This window comes from Eimeria tenella, genomic scaffold (genome assembly GCF_000499545.2).
Source record: "Eimeria tenella Houghton genomic scaffold, Eth_scaff1, whole genome shotgun sequence".
Lineage (NCBI taxonomy): Eukaryota > Apicomplexa > Conoidasida > Eucoccidiorida > Eimeriidae > Eimeria > Eimeria tenella.
The window spans coordinates 527,286-540,843 of record NW_013541457.1 but is presented as its reverse complement, the minus strand read 5'-3'; the positions used below and the strand labels follow the sequence as shown (position 1 = coordinate 540,843).

The following is a 13,558-nucleotide window of genomic DNA, read 5'->3' as shown; positions in this document are numbered from 1 at the left end:
AATCCACTGTGAGCCGAAATATTCCCTTGTTACCGCGCTGCTGTCCGTCGTTTGCGCGGCAAGATGCAAAGTCAAGCGGTACATTTGGCACCGCTTGTACTTTCATCCTCAGATATGGCCCATTGTGCACTGGGCTTGGTCTATGCATATGCTAAGGAGCTTGATAAGGCAAGAAGTCATCTACAGGAGGTGATACACATATGCACACGCTCCTGCAGTCCAGCTGGTTCATCTGCTCCGTGTTCAAGAAGTCTGTGAAAGTGAAAAGCGTGTAGCCTGTCCTCTGAAAACAAGTACTGGGTCTCGGCAACAATGACTGACATTCTACACTTCTGATGCCTTCAGGCTCGTCAAGCTTGCAGCGCACAGGGCAGTACTGACAACACATTCCTTCGAAAGTGTGAAATATATGAAAACGTCATTAGTGCAATGGAATCCCAGTCCCGGCAGATTTCCTTACAGGCAGCCCAGTAGAAATTTATCACGAGATGATGAAACGGGCGTTGTTCCCGTTGTCCAATCGACCGCAGCGCTGCAAATCCTGTATCCTGTATCTTATTCCCTCTTGCTTGAAGTTAGCAAAGCTTGCATGCATCTTTCTGGATCACGACTTTCATCTCCACTTTTAATACCGACGAAAGGCGGTAAAACAACTGAACCACCTGGTGTAGTTTTACGGGGTGTCACTACGCTAGAAAGAAGCGTTGAGTCGGCGTCCGTTCGACCATGTAGAAAGACGCCTGGCCTAGACGCGCTAGGGGATTTTTTTCAGATACCTAGGAAGTTTCTTTTTCATTCTAAACAAAGAAAATGCGTCATCAGATCCTGTGGCCCGCGGTGGTAGCTGTAATCTTTGCAACCCCTGTTTCCGCGCTTAGGCGCAGCAGCGACAGATTGGACGTAGCTACACCTCTGTCCTTCGCTCACCGTTTTCAACAACAAACAGCAGGCAAGAAGGCTACTCTTTGTGCGTAAAACATTTATTTGAAAGAATGCACCGCTAGATGACGAGGAGGCTGAACCTGATGATGTACGAAAGATGTTGTATCGGGATTCGGTGTCCTGTCTTCAGCTTAACCCTTCCAAAGGCAGAAACTACAGTCGTCGCTGAAGCACAGCAGGCTGATGCGCTGGAGGATAACTGGTCGTCTCGCCAAGAAGCGAACGACGTGAGTCCGTTGCATGCATAAATGCAACGAGGAAATTGCGCAGTTTCTCTGCCTGTTTGGGGTGTCTACAGGAAGAAGCGAAACGACATGACGACGAATCCGTTACAAAGGAGCTGAAAAAGGACGCGAAGGAACAGGCGCGACAAATATCTGGGGAAGCAGGTTTGATGTTTTTATAAGCATAAGTGAAAATTTCGCAACTCAAATGACAAGCAGCAAAAGAGACGGCGATGATGCTTCGTGACCTCGAATGTATGTCGACCAGTACAGCTGGACTGCAGACTTCACCAACAGCACTTCAGCTGAGAGTGAATTAGAGGAAGATGTCATGAACCGAGAAGACAAAGACAGAAAGGAAGAGCTAGCTGAAGAACACAAAAGGGCGGTCGTGAGCAAGTAGAAATTAGTCCCTGCATCTTCATTGGGACACATCCCATGCCTATAGGATGCACAAAAAGCGGCAGAAGAGGCTGTCCACGAGGCTAACGAAGTTACAGCAGAGAAGCCAGAAATTGTCCCCACAGAATCCAAATTAGACTTAGGTTAGTCTGTCTCCGTCAGCGGCTTCAAGAGGTCCTAGCGAGGGCCGATGTATCCCCGACGCCCTCGGCGTCTCCCAGCTGCAGCTAGCGGCGAACAATTAATATCCGCAGCAGAGCAAAAGGAAAAAGAAGAAGTGAGGGTTTAAACTTAACGCACTCCTCACGTGACTGTGAAGCGCGTGACAATAGCCACCGGCATCTGAATTGGGCACATGGATAGAGTCTCGCGAGGATGTGAGCCGTTTCTTTCCATCCCCATACACTGCATTTAATAGCTGGGCTGCACTGGCAGCTGGGAGTTGATTGCGACAAGCCCGAAGTGCCGTCGAAGTGCCCCGCAAGTTTACTTTTACAGCGTGGAAGCTCTACAAATTCACCCCTCAACCGCGCTATTTCAGAATGTTCGCAAGAAGTTGAAAAAACTCGCAGCAGAAGAACAGAGTCTTGAGGTAAATGACGTCAAAAGAAGGGAGGAAATAATCAGGTGCAACTCTGCTGCACGTGAACAGGACGAAGAGGCAGCGCTCTTGCACGAATCAGAACAGCAGCAGCAACAGACTCCCTCTGAGGAATCCGAAGTAGGCCACGCCACAGACCGGCTTCGGCCCAACAGCTGCATGTCTAAATGTCTGTAAATATATGCACTTGCATATTTGTACTCAGGAGTTCCGTCAAGTACTCTTCAAAGTCCAGCAAGGCAGGCGGCATCTTAGAAGTGGAAGGCCCCGTCTTCAATACGCTGCCGCCTCCGCAGTTTCTCATATGGGCCGCACTGCACTGGCAGACACTGACCTACCTGTTAAGTAAAACAGCAGCAACGGGGGTAACGAAAAACCAAAACAGGACTAAGCGGTCCTCAAACTGTCCTTCGCAGCAACAGCTGCAGCTGCCGTTTCAGTTCCTAGTTCTCATTCGCACCGGAAATTCAGGGAAAAGGGGGAAGTGTCAGGTACTTCATAAGTTTGCATCGTCAGGGAAGCTTGCCGCAAAGAAGTTGTCAGTCTTCATCAGATAGCGTCTCCTGCTTTTAGAAAACTCCTGCAGTCGACACTAGTAAGACACTACACACTATATATGCCTGAAGCTCGCTAGGCTGTGGTCGTTTGCGAGCAGACTCCAACCACTTGCCTTGAAATATTTATTAATATCTGGATGGGACACTTCGGAAATGTTCTTTGAGACGGCCTCCAACCCTGCCTGAAGACAGCCAAAAAAAAAACACGACTGGCGTGTGGTCACGGCATTCCGTGATATTTTAGTGTCTCCACCTAGCAGCTCTAAGCAAAGTCATTTGGAAGGGCCGTCCACAACTTACTTCCGGAACATATGCGTAGAGTGGAAGAGAGTCACCTGCTTCGCTTGCTTGGGCAACTAGGAGAAGATAGTGAGGTGTTTGCAATACAGACTGGGGATATACAGCGTAAACCTGAGGCAGAAGGGTTGGAAGTGCTTTTCGCTCTAGAGTGTCTGCATTATTCAGTGCAAGCGCTGCTCACTCTCTATGCAAGCCTCATGCACTTCGGTAGAAAGCATGAGAGCACCAAAGAGCAGCAGGCTCACCTTGCTGGACCAGTCATTATTCGCCATGCAAGAAGTGTCCCAGGAGAGAACAACCGCAGTGTACTGCCACCAGCGGTGTCTGGACGAAAAATGAGTGACCACAAAATGAGAAACACTCTAATCTAACCTCAAATGAAATTCCACGGGGTGCAAGACCGACAACATTACAAGCTCACCTCACTATTTCGCCAACTTTGAACTTCGGTTCTTCCACTGACACCCGTTTGCGTATATACTTCGCCAAGCCAAACGAGTCTAGATTGCGCCTATACAAACAACGCGCCCATACATGCATGGAAGTGGAGAAAAACTATCTTAGGTGCGTGTCTCGCGCAGTTACACACGAATAACGCAGCCACCGACCCCTCTGCGAGCACTTCTACAGCTTCTTTGGGCAAAGCCTCCAGGTGAGCTTCGACGGGCTGCTCGTTAGTTGCTTCTTTTGTCGGGGTCTGTCCCATAGTCTGCACAACCGCGCCCCGTACTCAATACATTGTGATGCTCAAGGCTCCTATCCACGCCTAAATATTGTAAGAAATGCGTTGTGGCTTCAGCAGCATCTCTGGCCTTTGCAGTAGTGTCTCAAGCAGTCGCAAAATCATGAATCCGCACAGATACATCTAGCGACCGCGGGCTTCGCTCACCTCTTCAGCGTTATCAACAGCATCCAGGCCCTTCCAACTAGCAGGCGTTATCGTGTAGGTAAAGGTTCTCCTCACTGGATATCCCAAGACTGCCTGTGACAAAGTGTCATCAGCGTGTATTGGAAAAGCGCATTTCTGGATCCCCTCACGTCTCTGTCAAATTCGAGAATGCATTCCAGGTTTTCGTTCCCCAAACGTGCAAGATCAAAACACACGCGCTGCAACAACGCTACCAGCGCTAACCTGAGCATCGAGAGGCCGTGGGGGCAGCAGTTTGGGATGAGGGCAGACAAGCGGCGTGTGAATGAGAAGGTCGTACGTGCAAAACGACGTCTGCAAACACGTTCCATACAGGTCTCGGAATGCACAAAGTGCCAACACTTACTGCGTTCTAGCACACAGTTATGCAGATATCCATGTAGCACGCTTTTCGCTGCGCGTGAAACAGTTTAAAGCTTAGATGGGCCGTTAAGGGTTTGACGTGTGAAAAATTTAAGGCTGGTCACCTCTTCAATTTGCACAATGCGGTGCGTCGCCAACACTGGAAAATCAACTGGACACTCAAAGAGAACTCTAGCGCTGCGTTGCTTGTCTGTACCTTCACAAACGGTCCCCTGAAAATGCAGAGTCATTTACGCCCGTTCTTCGTTTTTCAGCCCCAGATGCTTTGTGCCACTATTTGCTGGTGCCAGCTGAGCCTTGCAAACAACCATCTATGTTTACATTTGTAAGCTGGAGCGCCAAGACTTTGCTAGATGCTGGTGTTGGGCTCTTTGAGAATTGCTTTGGTTTGTCAATGATCTCCACAGGCAAGAACTTAAATCGAGGAGCTCCATTCGCCCTAGGAGGTAGAGTATCCGTGCCCCTCAACGTTGGGTTTGCCGGATCTGGTCGTTTAAAAATTAGTTCCGCTGCGTCCCCAGAAGCATGCAACGTTCCCAAAAGATGCAATGGGCCCTTCACTTCACCTGAGATGCAAACAGAATTGGCTTAATCCCTCACAATGCCACCCACGCGTTGGAGCTTGCGGGCGTTCGGCAACACATCCTCCTCGTTCTTAGTCCGTATATTCTCAAGACAGCAATTCCTATTCTACGCACCGTCTGGCTCCTTGTGATACTCCACTAAACTGTCCGGATGGCAATATTCGTATGACCACCAGCCGTCGGTGGTGAAAGTTGAGCACCAACCCTCAAGGCTCCGAATCAGGGATTCAGTTAAGGCCTGCGTGTCAACGCCACGACCAAAATATTGCATTGAGCAAGTTCACTGCCGGCCAAGCGGATCCCTCCACGGGACTGTCACATATTGGCATCTGATTCACGATCTTGGGTAGCTCACAGGTTCACGCGCATTCTCGCGGTAGTCACAGAACATGGGGGCCTCCAACCACACGCGATATTTTCCATTCTGTGGACCTGATATTCCCTTCACTCGCGGGTGCGTGTCGCCGCACACAAACCGGACTTCCGTTTGCCGGCCCTCCGTGCCCCCAGTGTACCACTGCAATGATTGCAGCGCAAGTTGCAGCTTCCCTATCGGCTGTGGCAAAGCTCGTTGCTAATGCTATATATTTTGTGATGTGGCTGTTGCCTTTGGACTTCCTATCCTTGCCGGACAGCGACTACGCGAAACACCAGGCTACAGCAGTAGCACGTGGGCTGCTCGGTATTTGTACGCTCAGCAAACTAGCACGATACCTTGGAAAAACGTAAAAAAAACTGATGAATATCTGAATACCTAGAAAAACTAGAAGGCGCTTGTTCCCTCGCCTAAACCCACCTGCGTCATTGTGCCATCCGCCCACAGCTGATCCATTGAAGAAGCATATGTGCCTAGCTCAAAAAGGTTTTTCCCAACTGTCTTCCCAGTAAGCGCGCTGCTTTTGAATAGGGTCACCTTCCGCCTGAACGCAATTCACTTGCCGCAAACGGGACACAGGATTCAGTAGCGCCATTGTCAGCACCTCGCCTCCTGACACTTCTTGGATAGCAATGCACTAATCGCGCACCCTGCCGCGCTATGCCATGTTGGATGGCGCACCCGATACATAGCTCATAGCGCCAGTCGTCAACGCCGACATCCGAAAATCGAAAACATCTGTCCAATAGCCAACGCAGTCGCGCAGCGCGCAAGTAGCTCTGAAGCTCCGGGCTGCCGACGTGGAGCTCATGAGAAAGCAGAGTTGGCATTTCACATTTTGTTTTGGTTGCATCTTGAGATGAATCCCCGGATAGTGGCACTTTGTCGGGGTCTGCTTCTGGAGTCTCTGATAGGAAATGCTCCAGCCTATCTAACATGTAAAGACCTGATGAAGACCGCTGTGGCAGTAAAGATGCAATTTCATAGTCTGCCATTGTTGTGTACACAATCTGGTTACGAGCGCACTCTGGGATATCTACGTCAGCTAGCCGCCTCGAGAAGTCTATCTGAATGACGCTGTTGGGATTGTCAGCAGTCGGCGGCTCTGCTGCAGCTGATTCAAACAAGCATAGTAGGAAAAAACCACGCAATATCCGCACCAGATGCGAGTTCCAGCGTCCTCTCAGGAGTGGGCTTGAGAGAAACAACTCGTCGAGGGTCTTCCTCCAGCAGCTGCTACTGCTGGTGCGGACAAACATGTTGACTGACTGCGATCACCACTCTAAGAAAGCCGTCCATGAACTGAACAAGGATGAGATCTCCTCTGCGAAGGCGTCAGCTTTACAACCAAATCAACGGAGACATCACCAATCACTTGGAACCAGTAGCGGAAGCGCCTGCCATTCTCTTGAATGACGTACTAGTTGCGTCCCAACGAAACAAGTTTTGAGCTAAGTAATAACCTAACAGTATAAGGAGTACTATGGACAATCTGAAGGCTAGAACAGCATAAACATCCTCGAGATCATGACGCAAGACGAGCGGCCGCCGTAGCTGCGAAGTCCGCAGCTGTCCTCCAGAATACAGGAGTTAGCAACCAGAAATACTATAATGAGGAGGTGTGGCAGTATGTATATTCATCTCGCCAGTGAAAGCTGCTACTTAATTCATGCATGCAATGCTTCGTTGGCCCCTCGTCTGCATGCGGGGGACACAGAGCGTAGTATGCACAGTGGATAGGGACTTTCGTGCTTATACTGCTATTCAGAGATTAAGTAAACATGTTTAGAAAAGGAAACTTCGCTTTTGTTTGTTGATGTAAATGCATAGTGGATGGTCTCTGTTCCAGACACAGTTACCGGAAGTCGCAAATGCTTCCCGGAAACCACCAGACCAGCGGCCACTGCAGGCATGCGGTGTTGGCGAGTAAAAGCAGCTCTCCAAAACTAAAATGCATGACTCCCTATTTTTACTTACTTAGTTATGCCAAGTGTGCGAAGTTTTGCTAACTTTCTTTTGGATATCTGGTGGTGACTGCCTTCGCGGTTTGCTGGCAGCAGGCGGCTGTGCCTCGAGCGACATTCCAAGAAGACATGGAGCACAAAGCTGTGGCTAGCGCGTTTCGGGGGGTCAAGTGGTATTAAAATTTTTTGAGTATTTTTTTGATTCTGATGTTAGCAGGTGTATCGGTAGTTTGGCGCCCACCGACGGTAGTCGTCTCAGCTGGCCTACGACCGCCATTGCACTCTTGACCCAAATCACGATCATTCGAATAGCTGGGAAACTCCCTCATCGCTTAGATTTCGTTTATTGAGCACCTTTCAAGTTTCAAGTAGTCGACGATTTCTGTGTGTTTTTCCAAGATTGGATCCGCAAGAGCTCCCCAATTGATCATCACAGATGGCAGTTAACTCTGGTTGCACGTTATTGTAGGATTCCTTCCCAGTAACAAGACCTGTATCAATACCACAGGAGGCTTTATGGATGGTCCAAAGACTACGCACACGCAGAGGTCAGGATGTCATCATCAGATGACGACTACCCCGTTAACGGGGGTCGGAGCAGCTCTAGCAGTTCGCCGAGTAGCACCTTTTCCGTCAGCATCAGCAGCACCAGCAGCAACACATCTGAAGGTTCAGTAACACCCTCTCCAGGTGTCATCTCGAAAAAAAGCCCTGGAGTAGTAACTGCGGCTGTGACGAAAAAGCCTTTTGTGCCACCGAAAGTTGTCCGTACTAAGAACATTGCACTCAAACGGCCGCTGCCAAAGCGAACTCCTCTTCCTCATGCAGCTTCCATTCCAAAAGCAGCAGAAGCAGCGCCTGATATGTCGAAGCGGGAGAACCAACTGGCAGCCCTTCAGTCGCAGCTGATGATGTCTCGGGCAGCGATTGGTCAGCGGTGGAAAGATGCGTGGAAGAGCGCTGACTCTTCAGCTATTTCTTACGATTCAGATTTGAATGATTTTGATGACTCAGATTTTTTGGATGGGTTGAGCAGCTCAAATTCTTTGAGGAAAGGCGGGCAGCGGCACGATGAGTCAAGTGATAGTGAGCCAGTGGGCTTTTCCCGAACTTCCCTTACAGCAAGTGCGGCTCACAAGGACCTCTTAAGGCTCTTGGAAAGGGAAATTTCGAGCAGCTCTAGTTTTTCTCGCGAAGGAAGTGACCAAACTCTAAATTTGACCGCTTCGGATTTCATTGACGATTTGAAGACTGATTGTGTGTATCAAGACAATGGAGAGCCCCGCCCCTCAGCCGCTGTGGAGGAGACCATCATGCCGCGTCCCCTGCAAAGGTTTAAAGTGAAATTGTTTAAGCATAACCATCCGGAGAGTTCCTGCTCATCTGAAGAGTCATCTGACAGTTCTACACCGGAGCCACCTACCTGGCCGCAGCTGCCATCCCGAGAGACTTCCGTGCCAGCGGAGGAGCTTGAGGAGTCAGAGTCAGAGCCTGAGGCTGAAGCTGCGAATGCAGATGATTCGGAAGGAGCAGGTATTCAGGAAGGAGATGGAGAAGACTTTAGTGGGGAAATTGTAGAGGAAGAGGTGGAGCAGGGCGAGAGCAGTCCGCAAACAGAACAAGAAGAGCCACAAGTAAAATGGGAAATCGACGAAGCTCAGAAAGCTGAAGTTTCGCCGCCACGGCCAAAAGAGCACGTCGTCGTCAGGCGGACCCTCAGAGCGGCAGACCTGGCGGTCGACGAGCGGCTCGATGAAGACGCTTGCCAAGAGGATTTCAATCGTCGAGAGGTTAGCAAATATTTCCTCCCGCTGCAACGTTATTTCATGCTTTGAAGAATATACCAATTTGGACCTAAAATCGTGGGCACGAGTCGTTTTCTGCCGAACTGCAATGTACGCGTCATTTAATGTCACATCCATCACTCCTCGATGCACCATGTCCTCGTGCCGTGGACTTTAGACGTTCTAGATGACCTTTGCGGACATACTATTGGGCTTGCCTCCGCTTGTGGTGAACTGCCTGCAGATGGCAGATCGCATCATTTATGAATACACAGATGACCCACTGACCCCAAAAATGGAGAAACTGAAAGCGGAACGTTTAAAACTTGCACAGTGGGCGAGGGGACTTGGCGCCCAAGGCCAACCAAGAGCAGAAGGAGAAAAACCCGTTGTAGGGAAAGGCACTTCAGAGACATTTAGGCGCAAGTGATTAAAATTGTTGTGCAGCTTATGGATTTAGCAATAGTGGCGCTCATACAATCCCCAAGGCATCGAGGCCATTTGTTACAGACTCCGCATGATGTGGCCAAGTACACTGCAAAATCCATATAATATGTAGGCTAGAGCATGCCCGAGCATTGTAAAAATGGAGTTCCTTAGAGCATGAGACTGTGCTTGTGGGCGGTGTGTACCCAGGGATTCAGACCTCCGCTTGTACGACCCGTGCTAACGGATGTCGGCTCAACGTTTCCTCGGAACGAGGTAGACCGGCCTTTAACGAAAGACATATCTCCTCGAGGAGATGGCATAGAATCGCGTTTGCTACAGCGTGCTCTGCTGCCTAGCACAAGGGTGTGGCAGATGGAGCAGCGGACAAAGCGATTGCAGCAGCAGTCTGCGAAACAGAGGGAACATCTGGCTCTCCTCCAGGCAGCCCTCAGAAGGAAGACAGGGGAAGAAGGCAACAGCGCCGTAGCGTCTGTGACCGTCTTGCCTGGAAGTCAGACAGCGGAAGGGCTCTCCCCCAGAACAGCTGAAATAAAGCTATACGAAGAGCAGTGTGTCTATTTGGGAGCCCAGCTTGAAGAAGAACATGAGTTCTGTGACACGTACAAGACAGAACTCGGCCGAGCTTTGTTGAAAAACATGGCGCTCCAGAGACGGCATGAAGAAGCGGTAGAAGCTATTAAACACCAGAAAGCGACACAGTGAGACGTTGAATTCAGGAGCAGACGAACTTTCACACAAGCAGTTTCCACGGCCATCGTGCATGAACTTGCACGTGCTTGTGCAGTAAGCTAGTGCCCACATACAAGTTTCTGCCCACTCACGGATGCCTTTTGCTTGCTTTGGCGAACTCAGGGACAAGCAAATGGCTGAGCGAATGCAAGCAGAGGAGCGTTTGGTCGACATGAAAGACAAAGTGGACGAAGAGACAAAGAAACGTCTTACTGAGATGAGCTGCAGACAACAACGGGACCAACAAACAATAACGCTCCAGCAGAGGTACTCCCAGCTCATTCATTACCTGCAAGAAGCTGAAGAGAAACGAAGCTCGTTTGAAGACGGATTGCGAATAGCGCAGAGCAACGCGCAAAAAGCCGAAGCCCTGCTGCAAACGAAGGAGGCGGAGCTCGCATACGCTAGACGATGTGTAGAGGCTCAAGGCGTCCAGTTGCTGGTAGGAGAGAGACAGGAAGTTAACACCAACTGGTTTAGGAATATTTGCACGAGCACTCATACTAGGAACTGCCGTCAGACCATTTCCCTTCGACTTCAAAGCCAAAGTATATTTGTGTAGCATTGAGATAATGACAGCTGGACTTTTCAGGGACTATCCTTGTGCTTGTAACTCTGTCGTTACACTACAGGAAAAGGAGGTGCAAAGGCGCAATGAAAGGGACCGAGCAAACATAGCGGAGCAACAAGTCAAACAGTTAAATGAGTCGGTGGCCCTCAAGGATAGGCAGATAGCTGAGCTGACGGAGAAGGGCAAAGACGGCGTAACACTACTCCAGAGAGAACAGGAGGCTCACAACAAGACGCGAGAGGCATTGACTGCCGCACGGTTAGAGATAGATACGTTGCAGCAACAGCTGAGAGACCAGAAAAGCTCCGCTTCCACAGTTCAGCAAAAACTTGAGTCGCTCGAGAAACTGGCACAGGAGTTCGAGGCTCTTTCTGGGGAAGCTGAGGCCAATGAAAAAGATATGCAAGCCTGGCACGACTCCGTAGAGGAACGGAGGGCTAAGGCGATAGCGATTTTGGAAAGTGCCGAGCGTTCAGCCCTTGCAGTTCTGTCACAGCTCGACCAAGGAGCCGCCGATGCGCTAGCAGTTAATGAACTGGCTCAGCAGGTAAGACTGCTGACATATGGCATCGAGCTCCATTTGCCCCTTCCATCCAAACACCGCCACCACGCAAAGCCAGGGTGCTCGCTGTTTGGACGCTGCTTCCAAAGGTTCTGTTAGCGACACTTCTGCGACGCCCTAAGCAGCATCTGCCAGTCATGCAGAAGCAAAGCTAGAGCTTATTGTCGCTGGGTGCTCAGATGGATGCCCTCCGCCATGCAAGGCAGCAGGAAGTTGCTGTACTTGAGCAAGAGTACGAAAAAGCTGGAAAGCAGAGGGAAAAATTAGAAGCCAAGTTGAAAGGCCAGGAGAGAGAGGCTGAAGAACTGCAACAACAGCTGGCTTCTGTCACTCAAAAACTCAGGCGTGAGACACAGAGGGCCAAAATTGTTAGCCGCCGTATAATTAGGAATTCCGCAGCTTATGGCTGGAGGACAGAGGAACCGCTTACTGGAGAAATGCGCACGATGCGAATTGGAACTCCTGTCGAGATGCTGAGCAAGTCAAGCAGCCGCCGACCTGAAATGCGTTATTTGAAGGTCCGAAGGACAATTTTATGTTGATCGTGCATTCACCTGGGTCTAAATCTGTACGCATTAACTGCAGAAGCCGCCACACAGGGTTCGCAGCGCGTACTCAAGCACAGCGCTGGCGACTTTGAATGCGTTGCAGATGTTCAAGCGGGGGATTGTCATGTGGACCGAAGATCTAAATGGCAAGAAGGGCTTCAAGAGGTCAGAACAATTCGTGGCTAAGGTGCGTGATGGAATAGTGCGGGCTGAGTGTGGGTGTCTCAACGGGGAAGCTTTTAGAGAATGCAAGGTCCGCTTTGTTTCTGGCGCCGTGTGCTGAAGGATATTATTGGCATTGACTACGGAACTTCATCCTCTGCATATCTTTGGAGTCTGTACGTGCGGAAAGGCGCCAAGACCTCTTCAGAGCCATTTGCCTCTCCGTGGAGGTGCTTCACTGTCAGGACATTGACAAGGACTTTTGAATTTCGGGCGCAGACCGACGAAGTCGCACAGGAGTGCGGTGACTTCGCTGTTTCTGGTGTTGTGGCCACAGTAGAAGTTCTGTTGTTGCCGAAATGTGTACGTACACGACTCAACAGCTTTCCCTGAAGTTGTTACATGTGTTGCCTCAGCTGGGTTGTTGGTCTTGGCCGGCTGAGTGGTACCCACGGTCCTCCAATGATTGCAAGCAAGCACGAAGCTATCATTCACCGCGTTCACATGAAGCTTAGTGCCTATGCTGCGCAAAGAGGTTAGCTAAGGCAGCTACATAATATTTCTACATAGATTAACTGTAGACAAAAGTGCCAGCTTGGTTGCCATCCTGAGGGGAGAAAAGTAAGTCATGTACATTCATGTCTTTTGCAGGCATAAAACCCGCCGTAGTATGGAAAGAAGCCATCAACAGGACACTCGCGCAACTGCCGCATATTCGCCAGCGAGCTGCGGAGAGGGCACGCCATGATGCCTTAAGGGCACCGGAAGACTTAAGCTCGCATCGGCGTTCTCCTTCGAAGGGTACTTCATCTCGAAGAGATTCACACAGACACTCTCAGCTGAGCCACAGGGAGGGCCACCGAGGACCCCAAGATATTGAGCGTCTAAGCCGAAGAGGGCAGCAGGAAAGGAGTCATCGTCGCCAGGAATCCTCCATTTCGTTGTCTGAAAACGAGAACCAAGCAGCGGATGATCATTCGCCAAGAGAGAGGCCCCGCCCGCTGTCAGCGAGTCCAGAGAGCAGACGGCGCCGATCCCAATCCAAAACACCTGAAGGACGACAAAACTCGACTCATTCCTCAAGAGATCGGGAGGGAAAGACAGCTGAGTCTCCAGGTTCACCACCAGAGGAGCCAGCTCAGTCCCACGGAAAGAGCAAACAAGCACGACACCGCCGTCAGCAAAGAGAGCGTCCGAGTGAATCCGACGAAGCTCCAAGAACTGAGAGGCCGAAAACCAAGACTTCAAGAGGCATTTTGTCGAGAGCTGGTAGCCTCTTTAGAAAAACGACGATGAAGTAAAGCAGGGAGTAGATGAATTTGCACGCAAAAAGTACACAGAGGCGGACAAAGCTAGGGACATGACTCGTTGACGAGTTGTGGTTCAAGCAGTTCGTAAATAAAATCTACATGCACATATCTGAGGTGAAGAGGACGTGACTTGCTGAAGCCATGCAGTGAAGTGACAGCGGTCACATTCCTCTTCCAGCTGCTTTTCGTAGCCACCAACGA

At 50.2% G+C, this 13,558-nt stretch overlaps 3 protein-coding genes across 3 annotated transcripts; 2 read left to right on the top strand and 1 right to left on the bottom strand.

Annotated features, from left to right (window-relative positions):
* Positions 1-1,004: 1,004 nt before the first annotated feature.
* ETH_00004995 (uncharacterized protein) lies at positions 1,005-2,346 on the top strand (the record flags this gene model as incomplete). Its single annotated transcript, XM_013372390.1, has 4 exons — positions 1,005-1,169; positions 1,241-1,331; positions 1,451-1,565; positions 2,004-2,346. 4 exons carry the CDS (start codon positions 1,005-1,007, stop codon positions 2,344-2,346), a joined length of 714 nt encoding a protein of 237 aa, XP_013227844.1.
* Positions 2,347-2,420: 74 nt separating this feature from the next.
* On the bottom strand, positions 2,421-6,536 carry ETH_00004990 (ubiquitin carboxyl-terminal hydrolase, putative; the record flags this gene model as incomplete). Its single annotated transcript, XM_013372389.1, has 13 exons — positions 2,421-2,507; positions 2,840-2,908; positions 3,272-3,350; positions 3,448-3,537; positions 3,635-3,735; positions 3,916-4,008; positions 4,159-4,248; positions 4,422-4,529; positions 4,639-4,883; positions 5,016-5,139; positions 5,257-5,418; positions 5,698-5,821; positions 5,959-6,536. The coding sequence occupies 13 exons, from the start codon at positions 6,534-6,536 to the stop codon at positions 2,421-2,423; spliced, it is 1,950 nt and encodes a 649-aa protein (XP_013227843.1).
* A 1,259-nt stretch (positions 6,537-7,795) lies between these two features.
* ETH_00004985 (uncharacterized protein) lies at positions 7,796-13,348 on the top strand (the record flags this gene model as incomplete). The annotated part of the gene is made up of 10 exons (XM_013372388.1): positions 7,796-9,031; positions 9,270-9,416; positions 9,662-10,173; positions 10,328-10,646; positions 10,837-11,322; positions 11,517-11,855; positions 11,989-12,072; positions 12,171-12,346; positions 12,464-12,582; positions 12,699-13,348. 10 exons carry the CDS (start codon positions 7,796-7,798, stop codon positions 13,346-13,348), a joined length of 4,068 nt encoding a protein of 1,355 aa, XP_013227842.1.
* Positions 13,349-13,558: the final 210 nt, after the last annotated feature.